The following is a 19,141-nucleotide window of genomic DNA, read 5'->3' as shown; positions in this document are numbered from 1 at the left end:
AGGTCTAACAAAGGGAGCACACTGTACCCATGACACTCCCCTGGGTGATTTAGAACCCAATTATGCAGGCTTCTAAACTGTAGAAGTGGGGGTGGGCTCTATCACTTCAAGAACTCCTTACTTCTGCCCCACTTGGTGGACAACCGGGGCACAGCAGAACCTAACACACACATCTTTGCTCTCTCTGCTTGTGTGTAGGTTTTAACACATGAGCAAAACACCTGTATGGGCCAAAGTTAGGGAAAAAGCCTATAGCAGATCAGGTCTGGGGGAGCTCACTTGTGTGGTCCTTATGTCATGACTTATGTGGCTCTCCATGCCTCGCTGACAGGACCTCAAGTCTCTTTCTAGGCCATACCACACCCTTCGCCAGCTCTCCTTCACAGCTGGAATGTGTTTTTGAACTATGATAATGCTTTTTGCTTCCTGGATGGAGGATGGAGGGGTAGAGGAGTCTCTCTCTCTCTCTCTCTCTCTCTCTCTCTCTCTGTGTGTGTGTGTGTGTGTGTATGTGTTGGGGAACCTCTAACTTCTATGTAGGTAAAATGTAGCCTTCTGTAAAAAGCTAAGAATCGCATTGATAGCTCCACCCACTTTTGCCTCTTGTCCCACCCACCACTTGCATGCATTTCCAGGAAGTTCCCCTCCGCCAAAGAAGTACCACCCTTGGGCTGAAAAAGGTTCCCAACCCTTTTGATATACTATACAGTGAGGGAGCTATTGTAGATGTGACTGTTGCTTTCTCTAGTTCTACTGAGATTACTTCCTCTTGCACATTCTTTGCCACCCACTAAAAAATGTTAAGGTACACCACAGGCAGATGGCTTACTCGTGCAATACATGTGCAAGGCCAATAAGCAACCATAAGAGATCTGCTGGATCAGGCCATTGGCCCACCTAGCCCAGCATCCTGTTCTCACAGTGTCCTAGCATATGCCTATGGGCCAGTGGCATAGCGTGGGTTGTCAGCACCCGGGGCAAGGCAAGTAATTTGCGCCCCCTAACCCGTGGATTTGCACCACCTAACCCTAACCCCCATATGTTGCGCCCAGTGCGGCCGGCCCCCCCTGCACCCCCACGCTACGCCACTGCTATGGGCTGTCCGAAAGCAGAACCAGAGCTCAATAGCATCCTCCCATTTTGTAGTTGCCATCAATTGGTATTCAAAATCATTACTACTGTCATCAGTGAAGGTAGACCATAGCCATTGAGTTTAGTGGCCATTTAACACTCCATGAATCTGCCTAATCCTCTGTTAAAGCCATCCAGGTTGGTGACCACCACTGCCTCCTGCAGGAGCAAGTTCCATACTTTAACTCTGCATCCTTTGCCTGTCCTGAATCTCCCAATATTCAGCTTCATCAGGCGTCCATGAGTTGTAGTGCTTTGCAAGAAGAGGAAATGTTTTCTCTATTCCCTTCTTCACCCTATGCATAATTTTGTACTCTTCTTTTTAGTTCAATAAGACAACTTCTTTTTTCTGCTTTCAGGAGCGCCACTGGGGAAGCTTGGCATGAAATCATGCTTGCATGTCTCAGCAACCAAGCCTGCGATAAGCTCTCCAACCTTGGCAAAAATGAGTGCGGCAGTGACTTTGCCTACTTTTACTTTGTCTCCTTCATCTTCCTCTGCTCCTTTCTGGTGAGTTGGTCATTCCGCTTGTCTTGCTTGCCCATCCCTGTGCTGCAACTACCCTCCACGTTCAAGGTCCTCAGCCCCTCAGAGATAGGCATTTTAAGTATCAAAAGCCAGGGTAAATAAGTATTTATGGTTATATGTAGTGGTTTGTTTTTTTTTCTGGGGGATATTCTATGGTACCCAGTACTCTTTTTCTTGTTTTTTTAAAAGTGTGGCACTTACATTAACAACTTCATGGTGAGTGGTGGTACCTATTTTTCTAGAAGAAAAGCACTGGCTGCATCACTGCATCCTTTAATCAGTGACACTCTGCCATATTGGTGAAAAAGCACACCACAAAGAAACTATCTAGTTTCTTTCTGTGCAATGTTTCACCAATGTGCAGGTAGTATCACTGATTAAGGAATGTTTCAATGCAGCCAGACAGACATGCTATCATATCAAAACACCTTCTTCTTTTTTGCAGTGTCCTATCACCATGAAAGCTGCAGCACTCTGCACATGCTCCAATTCTGGAATGATTTTTTTTTTTAAATGCAATTCTCCTAGTTAAACTGAAATTTGAGAGGAGTTATATTGTAGCCAGCCCTACCGTTAGGCAGAGTGTGGTGACAGTTGCATAATGTTCCAACATGTTGGGAGGCAGTTACCAGTGGTGAATTGCTAGAGAATAGTGTTGTGTGTATCATTCAAGCAGCTCCCTGCCACTTAAACTAGCCTACTGTCCTTAGGCTGAGTGGAGGAGGATGACCCATTGGCAATATTGAAGTAACATTCAATGACCAGTCTGGCTGGCTTTTGTTCATGGAGTGGGAGGTGGCGGTTATTTCGTCAGGCAGTAAAATGTTCCCAGCGTGGCTCTGGGCAGGATGTAGAGCAGAATTCAGCAAAGCCATAGAACAATACGGACAAGGAAATGGATAAACCCCCTTTTCACTGTAGCTCAGAAGAGGGACAACCTTTATCAGCCAGAGTCGCACGCTAGTGGCGGGGAGGGTCAGAGGCAAGAAGTGGGTGCAGCAATGGACAGGACAACCTTTCCACCCACCAGTAGGTTGTATTCCAGCCACACAAACTCAGTGGTTGCTATGTGTACACACCTCATATCTCTCTCTCTCCATCCAGGCAAGCAAGCAAGCAAGCAAGGGGGCTTAGCAATATTCAAGGATGTGTTCAAGGATGCTTCCCAGTTGGGCAAAAGCGTGAGAAAGGCATGGAAAGGAGACATGGGACACATTCACACCATACATTCAAAACACTATGGAACCACTTTTAAAAGTCATGGTTCCCCCAAAGAATACTGGGAATTGTAGTTTGTTAAGGGTGTTAGAACGCCCCTATTCCCTACAATTTCAGCTCCCCTTTCCCTGGGGAACTCGGCGAATTGTAGCTCTGTGAGGGGAATTGGGGCCTCCTTAGAACTCTCAGCACTGCTAGCAAACTACAGCCCCCCCCCCAAAAAAAAATTGGGATGAGTCATGACTGTTTAAAGTGATATAGCATTTTCAGTGTATGAGCGAATGTGTCCACAGATTTCTGCATTTGACACTTCAGACTCTGCCTTTTTCTCTTCAACAACAACACTAGTTTATTTATACTCCTCTTCCTTTTTGAGTTATCCTTTTGTTTTTGCATTGATTCCTTAATAAGAGAAGCTAATGTCTTTCCTCCTTCCCACCCCCAATTTCATCTCCCTCACCTTCCCCTTTGCAGATGTTGAACCTGTTTGTGGCTGTAATTATGGACAACTTTGAGTACTTGACACGAGACTCTTCCATCCTAGGACCCCACCACCTTGATGAGTTTATCCGCGTCTGGGCTGAGTACGACCCTGCAGCCTGGTACGTATGCTCTTGCAAGCGCACCTTAAAATAATAGAATAGTAGAGTTGGAAGTGACCTATGGGTCATCTAGTCCAATCCCCAGCAATACAGGAATCTCACCTAAGGCATCCATGACAGATGACCATCCAACTTCTGCTTAAAAACCTCCAAGGAAGAAGAGTCCACAACCTCCTGAGGGAGACTGTTCCACTGTCAAACTGCTCTTACTGTCAGAAAGTTTTTCTGTATGTTTAGTCAGAATCTCCTTTCTTGTAACTTGAAGCCATTGGTTCAAGTCCTACCCTCCAGAGCAAGAGAAAATTTGTTCCCTCTTCCATGTGACAGCCCTTAAGATATTTGAAGATGGCTATCATATCTCCTCCCAGTCTCCTCTTTTCCAAGCTAAACATACCCAGCTCCTTCTACCGTTCTTCATAAGGTTAGACTTCCAGACCCTTGATCATCTTAGTTGGCCTCCTCTGCACACATTCCAGCTTGTCCACATCCTTCCTAAATTGTGGTACCGAAAGCTGGACACAGTATTCCACACAGTGTCATCTGACCAAGGTAGAACAAAGTGGTACTATTACTTCCCTTGATCTGGACACCATACTTCTGTTGGTGCAGCCTTGAATAGCATTAGCTTTCTTTGCTGCTGCATCAAACTGTTGACTCATGTTAATCTTGTGGTCCACCAAGACCCCTAGATCCTTTTCACTAGTAAGCCAGATGTCCCCTATCGTATATTTGTGCTTCTGGTTCTTCCTGCCTAAGTGCAGAACCTCATCTTTGTCTGTACTGAAATTCATTTTGTTAGCTTGCGCCCAGTTCTCTAAGCCATTAAGATCATTTTGAACTCTGATTTTGCCTTTTGTGGCATTAACTACTGCTCCCACTTTGGTGTCATCTGCAAAATTGATGAACATCTCCTTAATTCCTTCATCTTACCAGCTTCCTTTCAAGAATATCATGAGGGACTTTGTCAAATGTCTTACTGAAATCAAGATACACTATGTCCACAGCATCCCCTTGATCCACCAAGCTTGTAATTTCCTCAAAAAAAAATGAGATTGGTTGGGCATGACTTATTTTTGAGAAATCCATGCTGAGTATTAATAATCACAGCAGCATTTTGATAAATTTATCTATTCTCACACATCAGGGTAATCTGTGCATTTCGAGTTCACCCATTAATCATCTCACCCCCTCAGTCCTCTTGCCACTGACATTTTCAGAGATTAAAAGAAGTGCTCAAATTATGGGGGGAGGATGAGCATAACACTCTTTTAATGCTTCTGAATGCCATATGCAGATAGGAAGAGCATTGTTGCACTCGGGTGCTGATGATGGGCTTCCCATTGGGGCAGCTGGTTGGTCACTATGAGAACAGAATGATGGACTGGATGTGCTGCTGGGCTCTTCCTATGTTCCTTTTTTTAAAGGCTGCCTTAACTAACCATCTTAGAGGGCAGGACTGCAGTGGGCAGGACTGAAAATGAAGGCACCAGCAGATTAGTTTGTGGATTTCATTAAGGGCATCTCTATCTCCCTACCCCAATAATTTGAGTACTGATGATAACTTGACCTATGTCAATGAGAATATTGATGCAATTAAATATTTAAAATGCAACAAACTCTTTGCCTGCTAATTTAGTCTTGTAAATCAGGCCCCAGAAGTTACAAGTCAGCATATTTATCCAAACCTAATAATAGGGCTGGGGGAGGAATTCAATTTAATTTGTATCTTCATAAGAAACTACCAAATTTGCAGCTCTTGAAGCAACACGTGGACCAAAACAGCTCTTCTTCCAAAAATTGCAGTTCTCTGAATTTTGCAATGCAGTTTCCCAACCAAACAACGTGTCACGAAAATGTACATATTACAGTAAAGTGTGCATGAAAATGCATATATTGGTGAATAAAACATACAATATGCATTATGTTAGGGAACATTACTTGCAAAAATGCATGTAATAGCCAAAACTGCAGACAAAAATGAGTTTAGTAAGAAAATTAGCACTATAATGCTGATGAATTTTTGGAGGATTTAAAATAAAATAGAACTAAATAATTGATAGATGCTGCGGAAATGCAAAACAAATTTTAATTAGAAAAATGAGAGGGAAACTTAAATTGACCGGTAAGTTCATCCCTATCTAAGAGGCTCGTAGGCTTCATTGCCACCACCCAGAAGTCCCCTCCCTGGTAGCCAGGATGTGTCTTCTACGAAGTGGACTGATGGAGGAAAGGAAGATTGCTACATTTCTGTGCTCAGTGTGGGAGGGTGCTAACCACTTCCTCTGGGTCTAGCATAGCAGCCAATGAAATTGGCAAGCAGGGGTCAAGGCAGTCTCTCCTTCCTCCACCAGCCTGCTCACTCCCTCTGGATAGAATTCCAGGTCATCTCCCAGGTGAGTTGTTAATTGCAAGGGTGCACTACTTGCAATGATCACATGAATAATATGGTTGTCTGACTCCACTCACAGGTGGAAATCAATGGAGAGGTAAGTAGACATGGGAAGTCAATTTTATGGGACCAGGGAGAATAACAGCAATGCATAGATCCACAAACTTCCTTTCTGCTGATGTGGAAAGAAACTTAAGAAATAAAACAAAGAGAAATCAAGCTAATGATGTTTAGGAAAGATGCTTATGATTTCTAGAAATGTGATGAAATGCCTTTTTGCCTCTACTTTAAATGTTTTCTGTGTCAGGTGGGTTGATCTAATAACATTTTGATCTTTTAATAATGCCATCTTCCGGTTGTCAGTTTCTGGACTTAAAAGAACTGTATTTGAACTTGTTCTGTTCTGAGAAGAATATAAGGCTATTACTTGGGTTCTCTCCCTCCCTCCTTGTCTCTCTCTCCCCTCCCCTCTGCTTCTCCCCCTCCCCCCTTTCAGAATATTACTGGGCCCCTTCCAGATATTCTGAATGATGACTTTCATCATCCCCAACTGCCAGTCATGCTGACTATGGCCGATGGGAATTGTAGTCCAAAACCTCTGGAGGGCATCAGGTTGGAGATGTCTAGTATTAAAGGATATATCCCCCCCCCCCTTTTCTTTAAAAAAAGAAAAGAAATGCATGCTGATTATCTTCTCAGCTGCCAGGTGAATTGGGATGGTTATTGAGCTGGCATGGGAAGTTGCCCATCCATCTCACAGGTGATAACCCAATCCACAGATGGAATGATTATGAGTTGTAGCCAATGTTAATTGTACTCAATAGACCCACTGAAATTAGTGGGCAAGGGCCACTTAGGTTCATTTATTTCAATGGGTCTACTCTGAGTCGGACTAGCATTGTATAAAATCCACTAGGTTGTATCCAACGACTTTGAGTAGATCCACCGAAATTAATAGACCTAAGCTACTCAAGTTTATTAATGTCAGTGGGTTTCCTCTGAGTAGGGCTAGCATTCGATGCTCCCATTATTGGGTGTTTTGCAGTTCATTTCCATGCAGACAGTATCATATGAGGACTTTTGACCATAATTATAAACAGATTTCAAACTACACTGCCTCCCCCAAACAACCCTTGGAATCATAAGAGTTCTGTGCTTGGACTATACCATTTCAAATTGGAGGTAGAGGCTCACCTGACTGCATGGGCGTGCGTGCGTGCATGCGTGCACACACCCACCCACCCACACACCATATCCTTCCATTACCCTGATATGCACACCGCCATATGAACTCCCACCTGTACAATGCCGTGGTACAGTCCAGAGACACCACATTATTCCTTTTATTTCCAGTCTTCAGGGTCGGAGTCCCACTGTTATATAACCAAACAGCAACAGACATACAAAAGTAGTCCCAGGCATGAGATGGAGGTTCAGCAGAGGCTGGATGGTCATCTGTCAGGGTTAATACAGCTTCACCTTGCATTGCAGATCCTGCATTATTGGGCAGGGAGCGTGAACTAGATGACCCCCAAAGACCCCATCCAAATCCACGCTGCTGTGATTCCAAGAGTTGCTCTTGCTTATGACAGTTACTTTCCAGCTTCTCAATAATGGAATATGAGCCCTGTTGGATGCCACCTTCTGAATGTTAGTCTTCACTACAATTTCTTGCTGTAGAGATGGGGAACCCACAGATGTTGCCAAACTTCAACTCCTACCATCTCAGATTATTACCCATGCTGACTGAGGTTGATGCGAATTGTAGTCAATTTTTTTTTTTTTTTGGAGGGTCAGAGGTTCCCCACCTCTATCCTAGCAAGTCAGTTTTTTGACAACTCAGGGACTCTTTTTTTTTTTGCACTTCCCTAACATTCACATCAAAAGGGACGCGGGTGGCGCTGTGGGTAAAAGCCTCAGTGCCTAGGACTTGCCGATCGAAAGGTCGGCGGTTCGAATCCCCGCGGCGGGGTGCGCTCCTGTCGTTCGGTCCCAGCGCCTGCCAACCTAGCAGTTCGAAAGCACCCCCGGGTGCAAGTAGATAAATAGGGACCGCTTACTGGCGGAAAGGTAAACGGCGTTTCCGTGTGTTGCGCTGGCTCGCCAGATGCAGCTTGTCACGCTGGCCACGTGACCCGGAAGTGTCTCCGGACAGCGCTGGCCCCCGGCCTCTTGAGTGAGATGGGCGCACAACCCTAGAGTATGTCAAGACTGGCCCGTACGGGCAGGGGTACCTTTACCTTTACCTTTAACATTCACATCACTCCATTTTCATGTTTTGTTAACTGGTTTAAGCCATAAGAACACCAGATTAGCCTGGCTGATGGATCAGGCCAATCTTGTCCATCATTGTGTTCTCACAGAGACCCACCAGATGCCCAAATAATAAGCCCCAAGTAGAACATGAGTGCAACAGCACCCTTTTGATTCCCAACAGCAGGCATTCAGAAGCAAACTGCCCCTGACAGTGGAGGCAGAACACAACCACCATGGAAGTGAACTGCAAAACCTGCAGGCATGGAAAACAAAGCTACAGTTCCTGATTTACCTGTCATGATTGACTCTTTCCTGTGCCTCAGGCAGTTTGAAGGGCCATTGCTCAGTAGTAGTGCATTTGCTTTGCTTGCAGAAGAAGCTGGGTTCCATCCCTGACATCTCCAGGTAGGGCTGAGAGAGATCCCTATCTGCAGTCCTGGAGAGCAGCTGCCAGCCAGAGTAGGCAACACTGCGCAAGATGGACCAGTGGCCTGACTCAGTACAAGGCAGCTTGCTCTGTTCCAGTGTGCCTTTTTTGTATTCATTAAAAAAACCAACACATTTTCCCTTTATTGTTTTAATAATTAATTTACAACTGAGGATGTTTTTTAAATTCTTCTAGGGATTGGGTGAATTCAATAGGGCTGCTTCTGAGTGGATGGCATCGTGCAGTCCTATGTCTATCTTCCACTGCTGCTGAAATATTTCCCTCCACAGCTTGTTGTAAAGGAAATCTGGAGACTCTGAAATTGAACACGACTCTCCCATTCTTTCTTCTATTTTTTTTGGGGGGGGAGGGGTGACGTCAGGAAGCTCTGGAATGGAGCCATCTCTCCTCCATATATTCCCCCCCCCCTTTGGTCATAACTCATGATTTTTTTTCCTTTCCAGTTGCCGGATACATTATAAGGAGATGTACAGTTTGTTGCGAGCTATTGCTCCACCTCTGGGCTTAGGAAGGAAATGCCCTCACAGGGTGGCATACAAGGTTTGGCATTTCAGCGGGGGGAAACCCTTCCAGTATATTTCTCCTCTATTTGTTTGCCTTGAATTTGAACCTTTAATTTGATAAAAAAACAAACAAACCTGAATTGCAAAGGCAAAGAAAAAGAAGAATAAACTGGACTGAACTAACCCCTTTGCCTGAACAAGAATGATTGACAAGCCCCCACCCCCACCCTTTGATCTTACCCTTTCCAATCTAGCATCTCTCCTGACACACAATGATGCACACTTGCCTGGACATGGGCAGCTTTATGAGACAGTCAGCTTTGAAAAGGTTCCCTTCTCCAGAACAGGGGTGGGAGGAGTTGGGGGCAGCCTACCCCATTCCAAAAGTTTTGAGTTAATTGATTGAGGAGGTGCTCATCAAATTTACAGATGGTGCCAAGCTGGGCTAGCATATAGAATGTGGATTCAAGATAACTTTGACAGATTCAAGGGCCAAAAGTAACAAAATGAATATCAATAGGGACCAAGGTATGGGTCTATACTTAGGCAGGAATAACCAGATGCACAAATATAGGATGGGGGACACCTGGCTTACTAGCAGTACATGTGAAAAGAATCTAGGAGTCATAGTGGACCACAAGTTTAACATGAGTCAACAGTGTGATGCTGCAGCAAAAAAAAAAAAAAAAAAAAAAAAAAAGCTAATGCTATTCCTAGGCTGCATCAACAGAAGTATAGTGTCCAGATCAAGGGAAGCCATAGTACCACCCTATTCTGCCTTGGTCTGACCACAGCTGCTGACATGGAGGTACAAGACTTGGTGCCAGGGGTCAGCTAGGTCAGGCACCGACTGAGGGTCCCTCGGCTGGGTCCCTCACCAGCTCAACCCAACCATTCACCATCCTCCCTGCTAGGGCCCTAAATGGTTTTCAGTGATGGATGACAGAGTTGCTTTTGAACAAAAAGGCAATCCAAGTTCTCCTCCAAGCAGGCTGCTTGTCCATTTAGGTAAAGGTAGAGGGACCCCTGACCATTAAGTCCAGTCGCAGATGACTCTGGAGTTGAAGTGCTCATCTCGCTTTATTGGCCGAGGGAGCCGGCGTACAGCTTCCGGGCCATGTGACCAGCATGACTAAGCCACATCTGGTGAAACCAGAGCAGTGCATGGAAACGCCGTTTACCTTCCCGCCGGAGCGGTACCTATTTATCTACTTGCACTTTGACGTGCTTTTGAACTGCTAGGTGGGCAGGAGCTGGGACTGAACAATGGGAGCTCACCCCGTTACAGGAATTTGAACCACCGACCTTCTGATCGGCAAGCCCTAGGCTCTCTGGTTTAGACCACAGCGCCACCCGCGTCCCTGCTTGTCCATTTATGTGTCCCCAAATGTAATGTCCTGGCCTATCAATCTCTGAAATCTGTTTCTTGGCTCTATAGTCTAGACAGGGCTGGAAAAAGTCTGGGGATCCAGTGGAAGGTGAGGAGTGCAGTTGTTGCCCAAGGCGCGCTGGCTGAGAAACCATGTGGCATCTACCATCACAAGCAGTGCTGGTCCCTGCCTTGGTTGGCAGGGACATTGGGAGGTGGGGGCATTGTTGTCACTATGCCAAGGGCCCACTGAACTCTGATGCCAGCCTTGTGTTATTGAAAGTGGAGATCTTCCTTATTTTTGCCTCCATTTTACCCATTATTAGCCTCGCTTCCAATCTAAGCAACAAAAGCCTGCCCAGGAAAGGAGAACCATTTTATTAAAGCCATGTCTGACTGTTCCATAATGCTGTGTATCGCTTCTCCTTGGCATGATGAGTACAGCCCCTTGACACCTGCACAACCACCTGTTTGAGAATATATGGGAATGCTCGCCCTCCCACCCATGGTTTCAAACCTCTTTCCTTCCCACCTGCTTTTGTCCACACTCAATCATTCTGTACTGCTACCGCAGGGATTTGAACCTCTTTTTTTAAAAAGAAAAAAGAAAAAAGAGAAGACGACGAGCACATGGAAAGAGAGATGCTCAGTGACAGGGATAGCCAAGGTGGTGCTCTCCAGCTGATGCTGGACTCCAACTCCCAATGTGCCTACCCATTGGCCATGCTGGCTGCAGCTGATGGCAGCTGTAGTCTGACAATGGCTAGAGGGCACCAGGTTGGCTACCCCAGCTCAAAGAGATGAAATTGGAAAAGAAACCATCTGATTTAACCCTCCTCTTTGTTATTAACCTCCCTTTGTTTTGTTTCTACTCCCTGAAAACAATCTAATTAATCAGATCTCTCTCCTTCTCTCTTGCTCTCTTGTCTGCTTTCCACTTCATCCCTGGTCCCCCTCCCCTCTGTTTGACACTTGGCTCTAACTTGGTTCTTCCCCCACCTGTGATTCCCTCCCCATCTTCTGGCTTCTGCTTCTTTCTCTCTCTCCCCCTCTCTTTCTATCTCTCTGGTTCCAAGTGGGCGTATCAGTTACACGGACATGTATGAGATGCTGAGACACATGTCCCCACCACTTGGACTGGGAAAGAAATGCCCAGCTCGCGTTGCCTATAAGGTTAGACCAGACAAGCAGTGCCATCTGTTCTGTTGTTGCTAAGGCTGAACTACCTCCATTTCCTGTAGTATTTGTGGTGTCTTCTAAGCTATTTCAGATGCTTCATAATCTCCCTAGTTCAGGGGTGTCCAACACATGGCCCAGCCCATAGCAGCTGTACAACAAAGAGGCTACTGGGACAGGAAACACACTGGCAGCAGAGGCTGGTGCTAATTGGGACTGGTAGGGTGGAAGGCAGTGAGATCAGTGGCAGGTGGAGACAGAGAAGATGGCTGGTGGAACCAGAGTCAATAATAGGCATAGCCAACTAATTGTGGCCTTTCCCCCATACTCCTCTTTGCTGAATTCTACAAGGGCAAAACTGTGACTGAGGAGGTAGAAGTTGGCAGTAATAGCCACCCCTTGGGCTGATTGTAATTAAGAAGGCAGGTAGGTGGAGGCCATCTGAGGGCAGATTGAGCTTAGTGGTGGCACTGCCTCACTCGCCTTAATTGGGCAACCTCCACTGCCATCACATGGCTTTCAGAAATGTGGAGCTGTGCCCGTAGGGTCCTATAATTAGAATTCCTACTTGGTCCTTTGGCTTCAAGCAGCAGGCAGATTCCAAGTACCCCCCATAGGCATGCAGAGTTCAGGTAGGGGCTTTGGAGAGTTTGTGTACTCAAATCCAAGTACTTGAAGGCTGAATATTTAAAAGGGGTTCATGCCTCACCAAAGAGTTACTGGTGGAGGGGCCGTAGCTTATTGGTAGGATATCTCTCTTCAATAAAGAACATCCCAGGTTCACTCCCTGGCACCTCCAGGTAGGTCTGAGACAGACTCCCCTCTGAAATTCTGTAGACTCATTGCCAATCAGGATAGAAAATTCTGAGCTAGATGGACCAGTGTTAGTGCATTTGCCTTGCATGCAGAAAGCCCCATGTTCAATCCACTGTGTCTCCAGGTAGGGCTGGGAGAGACGCCAAGCTTGAAACTCTAGAGAGTAGCTGCCAGTTCAGTGTAGATAATAATGAGTTATCTGAACCAGTGGTCTCACTTAGTACAAGGCAGCTTCCTATGTTCCCATGGTTTGACTCAGTGTTCTCCTATCAATCTGTCACCTTCCCTTTAAGAGACCTGGAAGTCCACCTCTATTGGTGCCTCTTATGCAAGATGGCAAGGAGGGAGAGAGAATGTAAATTTAATATTTTATGGGAAGGGGAATTTATGGGTGAGTCTCCGGGCTCCTGTGGGTTAAGAAATGAAGCCATTTAAATCCATTTGAGTTTGACACCCCTGTTCTAGTTTGAAACATTCCGCATCTCTGACTAAGTCATTACAGCTGTGGTGCCCATTACACCTTTCTAGCTAGCTGAGTTTCTACCTGTCCATAAATATATTTATATCCTGGTTCATTTTTCGGATTCTACCTTTCCCCTTCCTTTTCCGTCTGCACCAAGTAAGAGACCAATTATTCCCAAACAAGGCTGTCTTCATGGCAACATGCGCTTAGACTTAACAAATCCTTAGGATGCATTGCCTCCAGATCTATGTTCACTGAAAGCCAACATGTTTCTTCAGAAAAAGCATGTGATACAGTTCTCCTAGGACTGTACCACTTCAGAATGCAAGGGAAAAGCACTGCATCTGGAATGCAGGGATAGACAAGCTGTGTCCTCTAGGTGTGTTGGGCTACCATTTCCATCAGCCCAAGACAGCATGGTCTCTGGAGTTGTAGTCCAAAACATATGGAGATTACTTGATCATCTACCCCTGCTATGTAGATTGAGAACTGATTTTCCATGGCACTACTTTCTGTATTAATATGTTCAAGTCAAAGCAGTAGATGTGTTCAACCCTGGTACACCCATTCTACATTGTACCTGCCTGAGGATGCGGTTCACCCATCAAACTCTGGGAGTGACATCCCTGCAGCCTCTCCAACTCCTCAAATACACAGGTGCATGGAACTGAAGATTCAGCTACAAATCCTTTAAGGATTGTAGATAGTTCTTGCAGGGGATTGAGCCACTAAAAAGAAAAGTGCTGCAAACCTTCTTAAACCTTCAGGTGTCTGGCTCTTTGCTGGGACAACATATTCTACAGCTCATCTAGGAAGACCTACTGGGAGCTGCCCAGGGTCCTGATTTGACTGGAATAAACTCTGTTAATTGCTACCGCTTCCCCTGCAGGACCTAAGTCCAAACAGAAGGGGATCTTTGTCTTAAATGAACATGATCCTCTTTGTAGAAGGGAAATTATTTCCTGCAGAGAAAATTTGTTCCTAGAGAGTATGGATGTAAAACAATCCTCCAGTAACTACAGAAACAGTGATTCACCTTTGTTCCAGTGCAAGCAGAGTAAGAGATTCCCATGTTAACAAAACAGCTGCAAACTTTTGCATTGCCTTTCTGCAACAGTCTATTCAGATCAGATCAGGTTTGTTTATTTGTATTTAGTCATCAGACCATCACAAAACAAAAGGTTAACATTATGGAAGCAACACAAGGTAACACAAATAAAACTTAGCTCCAAATACAACTATATGCAACAAAAACAATCTTAAAATGCAAAGTCCATCTTTGACCAAGCCTCTGGCTGATTGACATCTAATGCCATTTTAAAATGTGTTGGGCAGGGGGGATTACTGGGTTGTAATTTTTATTTTGTTTTTATTATGTATTTTGTATTTTTATATTGTGTTTTTATGTCGTGAACCACCCTGATACCTGTGGGTATAGGGCAGTATACAATTTTAAAATAATAATAATAAATTACAATTGCCCCTCTTTTAATAAATATTAATATAAAATAATATAAAATAAATTTATGCAAATCTGAATGCAATTATATAATAAACCAAAATGCATAGAAGCTTAAAAAATATATGACCAAGCATTCTATTTTAACAGACTGACCAATATTTTACATTTCTGGATAAGGATCAGTGTAGAGTTTTAACTTAATTAACTCGTTGCTAATTAGAAGAGGTGGTTCTGAAGGAGAGAGTAAATTAAACATAGGTGACACCTTAAAAGCTTCCTTAAATACACTCTTAAGAAATAAATGCTATAGAATCATTGGCTCACTTGAGCTCAGTGAACTCACTAATGCATTATAATTTGCTCCAGACAAGGATTTAATCAATCAGAAAGTGGATTGTGCTCAGTTGTATGATAGTTTCTTGCCTCTCAATTTTGCAGGCAAGAACGCAGTGAGAAGGCAAGCAAGACACTGATGAATTTACATTGATGAACACAGGATAAGCAAGATTCAGTTGCCTGGGATGCCAGTTGCATTCATTCAGTAACTCCTTCTTACCATGGCCACTATCTAAGTACATCATACTATTGAGAGGCTCATAAAACCTGTACCCTGTTCAGGGCTTTAGGCTCACAGGAGAAGCAGGTGCAGTGAAAGCTGAATTTCTTCTGGGAGAAACACTCAGGTCAAGTCAGGCAAAATCTTAATGAATCTTTAACAGAAGTCAGTGAATCCAGGACCATGGACAGCTCCCAGTGGGCCCCACTGGCTGTATTGTAGCTATAGCAGGACGTTGTCTCAGCAGGGAGCTACAGCTTATGTAGGCTGTCAATTGCAGTTTGTCCTGCTTCCCTAGGGGACGTTGACTCTTCTTTTTCAATCAACCCTTGCACAATTTTGCATCCATTGACTTCTGAGAGATTGGGAAGATGGAGATGCTGCAGGAGGGTGATGGCAGAAAACAGCACCTACATAGAGCAGCCTAGACTTCACCCTCTTCTGAGTATTGTTAGACCCTGGGGCCACAACACTAAGGAGCAGAGTAATGTAAATGGCCTTGAAAGCTCAGAGCCCTTTAAGGTTTCTGGCTGTGCATTGGCAGTCATGTCACTGTCAGCAGGCGGAGTTTGGGGGAAATGGTTTCATGGGCCCGATTTGAAACCCTGCTGAATCAGCTGAATGAGCAAGGTCCCAATAGAACATGTGCAGCGGATACTTGCAGAACGTAGAGTTCAGCTGTCCTGCTCATTGGCTGATTGGTAGTAATCTTGAAGCCTCAGGCCCTTTAAAGCACTACACAGTGTTCATTCAAAGTGAAATCAGATGACTGACAGGTGGGCAACCATACCCTCCTGTCAATTTTGTCCTACAAGATTAATTCGGATAAAGATCTGGCCTGTGGAGTCAAAAAGGATACAACTGTGCTCAAAAGTGGTTCACCAACCCTGTCAAAATACAGTAGTACCATAATGAACGTAATTCTTAAAAGTATAGCACTGCAAAATAATACACAAAATCAATGCATTTAGCCTGCATTAAAATGTAAGTGAGCATAAAGCAAGTATAAATCTCACCAAAAGTTCAAGTAGAAATACCCAAGACTTTGGATCCAAAAGTAGGTCCAAAGCTAATAACAGTAGCACCTACCAGTACCCCACCCATCCTATACGCCTTGGCCCAGATTTCTGTGGGAAACTGTTGTCTTATAAAGGCTGTTGGGGCTGGAGGATGAAGTGAGGCAGGTGCAAATAGCCATCCCTTGATAGCAAGCACAGAAGTTTATAGTCAGTGTTAGCCTTACTCAGAGTAGACCAGTTGAAATGAAGAAGCATGGCTAATTTAGGCCCATAAATTTCAATGGGTCTGTGCTGAGTAAACCTAGTACGCTGCAATCCAGAGTTTTGTCTCCCCCATCCTGGTTCCTCCCTATCTTTTTCTATAGCAACCACATTCCTATGCCTAGGTGGTCTTTTCTCTTCTAGGACCTTTTTAAGAGCTACAATCTCCCCCTTTATACCTCCTTCTGTTGCCCCATCCCTCTCTGTGCTTGTATATTCTCGCGACATCTGGCAAGAGCCAATCCCTGCAGAGTCGTCATGCATGACACTTTATCTTGCTTGCCTTGGTGTGCATGCGGTAATATCTTTACAGCTTTGTTCTATGGTGTAACAGGAGAGCTGCATCCCAGAGATGTGCTGGGGCTTCCCAAAGGGGGTGCTCTTTCTCACTGTAGCATAGTTCCATTTTTAAAATTAGAATCTGTATTGACTGCATTAAGAAGAGGGTGGGCTTATGCCGCACGCTCCACGCAACATCCATGTGTACAGGAAAAGGCATGAAAGGGGTTCTGGGATAGGGATGTTGGAGAATCCCATTAGAAGCAGGAGCAAGATTTCTGCAACTTACATGTTCGCCAGAGCTAAAATGGGGTCACTGAGGAACAATGATGGAGGTATCAGCATGCTTGAGGAACCCTAAGGCTTTCAGAAGTAAAGGAAAAATAAAGGAAAACATCCTAAGACGGCACATCTGCAAACACCACCATCAAGCACAAGCCCAATGATGACTGAAATTCCTCAGAAGTCATGGAATGTGGAGTGACAGGAAACATAAAATGGGGGAGCTAGACTGTCCTTCATTTACCTGGACCCCGGAATTGATGTGAGAAGTTTGTTAGTGATCCATTGGGTTGACTATTGCCTGCACACTTCTCCTTATATCTTCAGTAAGAGGGCTGGTAACTTACTTCTATTTTAATAAAAGCTGAACAGACACAGAAAGGGGTGGAATATTTCACACCAGACCTTGTGGCTTACCTTATTTTATGGCAGAGATGGTCTCTCAGTTTTCATCAGCCCCTGCTAGCATGGCCAGTGCTTAGGAATGATGGGAGTTGGAGCCCAATGAAACATTTGGAGAGCTACAGGTTTTAAGCCACAAGATGCTTGCAGGTGTAACCAGATTTCTTGTCTTGTGTGGTTTGAGAGAACAGACCTGGATGTTTCCCCACCCCTTTCAAGTAGTTTATGCACATTTAATAGTCAGTTCCCTTAGCAGAGAAACTCAGTGTGACCCTTGCTCGCAACATTAACTGGAACAAAGTTTTCTCTCTCGTGTGCGGTTTGGTTACACTCTGAATGATTTCCTTCCTCTGTCATAAAGGATGGATGAAAAAACACCAAGGAGGAAACATATACAGTGAGCACTTAAGAAGCTTGACTTGTTAGCCTCTGTCCTGCTTGCCTTCCAAAGCCCAATATGTAAGCAAAGCAGCTTCTACTTCAGCTATAGGTTTGGGGCTCCATTGACTGCCATCTGAACCATCTTAGAAAATGCTCTGATCACACACAGAGAGAAAACTGTTGCAGAAGATTCCCTAGATCACATCCTTCATTCCTTTTTGTGAGTTACCATAAGAAACAAAATCTGGCAATGGGGTGAAACATGCGGCAGTTCCTCATTCTTGCAGGGCTTATCCACACTTACCTTTCCTCTGTACTTTCCAGGCATGGTCCCCACTTTTAAGCTCCATGTCCAAGCAACAATCTGCTGAAAATTCTGTTTGTTGCACTTCAGCTTTAAAGACTGGGTTTTTGTGAGGAAAGCTCTGGGGCAAATAAAACAAGTGCTTGGACCCAGAGCTTTAAAGCACAAACTTGTGCCTGGAAAGGTAAAGGTAAAGGGATCCCTGACCATTAGGTCCAGTCGTGACCGACTCTGGGTTTGCAGTGCTCATCTCGCTTTATTGGTCGAGGGAGCCGGCGCACAGCTTCTGGGTCATGTGGCCAGCATGACTAAGTGGCTTCTGGCGAACCAGAGGAGCACAAGGAAACACCATTTACCTTCCCGCCAGAGCGGTACCTATTTATCTACTTGCACTTTGACGTGCTTTCGAACTGCTAGGTTGGCAGGAGCAGGGACCAAGCAATGGGAGCTCACCCCGTTGCAGGGATTTGAACCGCTGGCCTTCTGAATGGCAAGTCCTAGGCTCTGTGGTTTAACCCACAGTGCCAGAGCAGGGCAAAAAGTAAGTGTAGATAAATTCACAGGCAGGAATTGCATGGATTTGAATAACAACCTCAGATTACTAACAACACAAAAACCAGGTCTTCTGAGGTTTGGGGGGAGTATAGGCTTCCTTCTGGCTAATTGATGCTCATTTCCAAGCCCCCCAACTGGTTTAGGATACAGCTCTCCTGGGAGAAACACACACACACACACACACACACACACACACACACACACACACACACAGAGGCTTTTCTTTCACTTCCAAGCATCTTTTTCCCTTTCTTTTTCCCTGTCACTCACTGCAATGGATTCAATGGGACTGTCTGAGTAAGTTTGGACCATGGGGCTGCATTGAAGAAGGTAGGATTCTGCTGCTAACATTTTCTGTGCTGACGACAGCAAAAAGTGGGTGGCAAATTAGATCTGTGTTGGAGGGAGCTTAATTGGAATTTAACAGGTGGTATCTGATGCCCTCGTTCCATTAATGCAATGGAACTTTCTCTTCTTTTCCCAGACCCACCCTATGCACTCTCTAAATGTGCTCCAAGGGGTAAGGGAAATCCCAGTTCAGGTTTAGGGGGCACACAGGGGAAGTTCTGTTGCACAAATGTAAATCCTTAGCACTACAAGAGATTTAGCACTACTTTGCATTCAAGCCAGCATGTTTTGAATTGCTTTGGCACCTAGGTGTGTTTCTCATGGACTAAGGAGGTGGCTGCTATTCCTGAAGTACTATCACTCATTTCATGCCTTGTTTCCTCTCTGTCAGCA

The 19,141-nt window shown here is 44.8% G+C and overlaps 2 protein-coding genes across 9 annotated transcripts in view; one reads left to right on the top strand and one right to left on the bottom strand.

The window, feature by feature from the left end:
• SLC31A2 (solute carrier family 31 member 2) overlaps positions 1-19,141 on the bottom strand; it is a 989,995-nt gene that overhangs the window by 671,476 nt on the left and 299,378 nt on the right. The gene's annotated exons all lie outside the window — the stretch shown is intronic.
• Positions 1-19,141, top strand: part of CACNA1B (calcium voltage-gated channel subunit alpha1 B) — a 327,353-nt gene that overhangs the window by 287,314 nt on the left and 20,898 nt on the right. For 7 of the 8 annotated variants that reach the window (XM_077922132.1, XM_077922131.1, XM_077922130.1 and 4 more), the window contains 3 exons: positions 1,491-1,641; positions 3,352-3,479; positions 11,521-11,617. In XM_077922132.1, the coding sequence (XP_077778258.1) occupies positions 1,491-1,641; positions 3,352-3,479; positions 11,521-11,617 (376 nt within the window). The remainder of the gene's footprint in view (positions 1-1,490; positions 1,642-3,351; positions 3,480-11,520; positions 11,618-19,141) is intronic. The other variant, XM_077922134.1, reaches the window with a different exon arrangement.

The sequence above is a fragment of the Podarcis muralis genome, chromosome Z, assembly GCF_964188315.1.
Source record: "Podarcis muralis chromosome Z, rPodMur119.hap1.1, whole genome shotgun sequence".
In the NCBI taxonomy this organism is placed as follows: Eukaryota; Metazoa; Chordata; class Lepidosauria; order Squamata; family Lacertidae; genus Podarcis; species Podarcis muralis.
The sequence above is the reverse complement of the archived record's forward strand: the minus strand, read 5'-3'. Positions and strand labels throughout refer to the sequence as shown.